The sequence below is a fragment of the Octopus bimaculoides genome, chromosome 21 (genome assembly GCF_001194135.2).
Source record: "Octopus bimaculoides isolate UCB-OBI-ISO-001 chromosome 21, ASM119413v2, whole genome shotgun sequence".
Lineage (NCBI taxonomy): Eukaryota > Metazoa > Mollusca > Cephalopoda > Octopoda > Octopodidae > Octopus > Octopus bimaculoides.
The window spans coordinates 8,048,789-8,050,106 of NC_069001.1; the positions used below are offsets into that span (position 1 = coordinate 8,048,789).

Below are 1,318 nucleotides of genomic sequence, written 5' to 3' on the forward strand. Positions count from 1 at the left end.
AAACAACAAAAAGAGAACTTCGAGAATCACAAGACTCCATCTTTTTTTTTGATCTTTTACGAGTTTGAGCCATTGGACTGCGGCCATGCTGGAGCACTGCCTTGAAGGGTTTTAGTTGAACAAATTGGGCCCCAGTATTTGTCATACTTATTCCAGCAGGCTCTATTGCTGAATTGCTAAATTATGAGGATGTAAACAAACTAATATTGGGAGGTGGGGAGACAAACACACACATATGGCAGTCTTCCACACAGTTTCCATCTACCGAATTCACTCTCAAGGCATTTATTGACCAAGGGTTACAGTAGAAGACACCTGATTGAGGTGGTACACAGTGGAACTGAACCTGAAACCTACTAGTTGCAAAGCAGGTTTCCTTATAACCACACCACCATGCTCTCTCATCAACAAATTTACCAACTGATTTTAAAATAAGGCACTTATGAATCAGCGAGGGACCTTTAGCACTCAACACTTTCAGAAACATGAGGGAGTCGATGAAGAAATCTCCAGGTGGTTAATACATCTGCTAGAAATAGCAGCTAAATCTCCACCAAATCACAAGATAAGAATAAAATATTGGGTAATGTAGCCCTAGGTACACTATGTCTGAATAGAAGACAGGACGGACAAAGATAGAATATATTTTTGCTGATGGGTGTTTGGGATCAAGACCGACATGGGGCTGAACAAAAATAAAGAGGTAGAACATATCAAATGATGTAGACTTAATCCTAGCTATACTATGCTTGAATAAAAGATGGCAAGATTACAGCAGAAATAACTATGATCATAGGTTTTTGCCACATCAGGACTGACCCAGGGTTAAACTACAACAATAAGAGTTACAACAAATGCAACTTACCAAATTCGATTTAAACTGTGGTTCAAAGTGTCGTATTTTACTCATCCTTTCTTGCTGTTCCTCTTGTTGGACTTCAGACGCAGCAGCCATCTTGAACACAAAGAACAGGAGAGAAAGGTGAACTCTGTCCATGAGCACACTGTATATGTACATACATACATACATTCATATGCACATAAATAGGTATGTGTGTGTGTGTATATGTATGTAGGCATAATTATATAGAAATAAATAGAGTGACAGAGGCAGTATTGATACCAAAAAGGTAAAATATTCACCCCTTACAAGTGAATGTTGTGTTAGAACACACAAATACTATATTTACCAAGGAAGAAAACTCTCATTTGTTTATTTGGTGCATAAAAGCACATCATAGCTATTGCCAGCAGCACACAATCACCACTACATATATATATATACATATATATATATATATATATATATATATATATA

General features: G+C 37.1%; 1 protein-coding gene across 5 annotated transcripts in view; it reads right to left on the reverse strand.

The window, feature by feature from the left end:
- Positions 1 to 1,318, reverse strand: part of LOC106876947 (coiled-coil and C2 domain-containing protein 2A) — a 44,119-nt gene that overhangs the window by 33,943 nt on the left and 8,858 nt on the right. For all 5 annotated transcript variants that reach the window (XM_052975371.1, XM_052975372.1, XM_014925715.2 and 2 more), the window contains exon 8: positions 866 to 955. In XM_052975371.1, the coding sequence (XP_052831331.1) occupies positions 866 to 955 (90 nt within the window). The remainder of the gene's footprint in view (positions 1 to 865; positions 956 to 1,318) is intronic.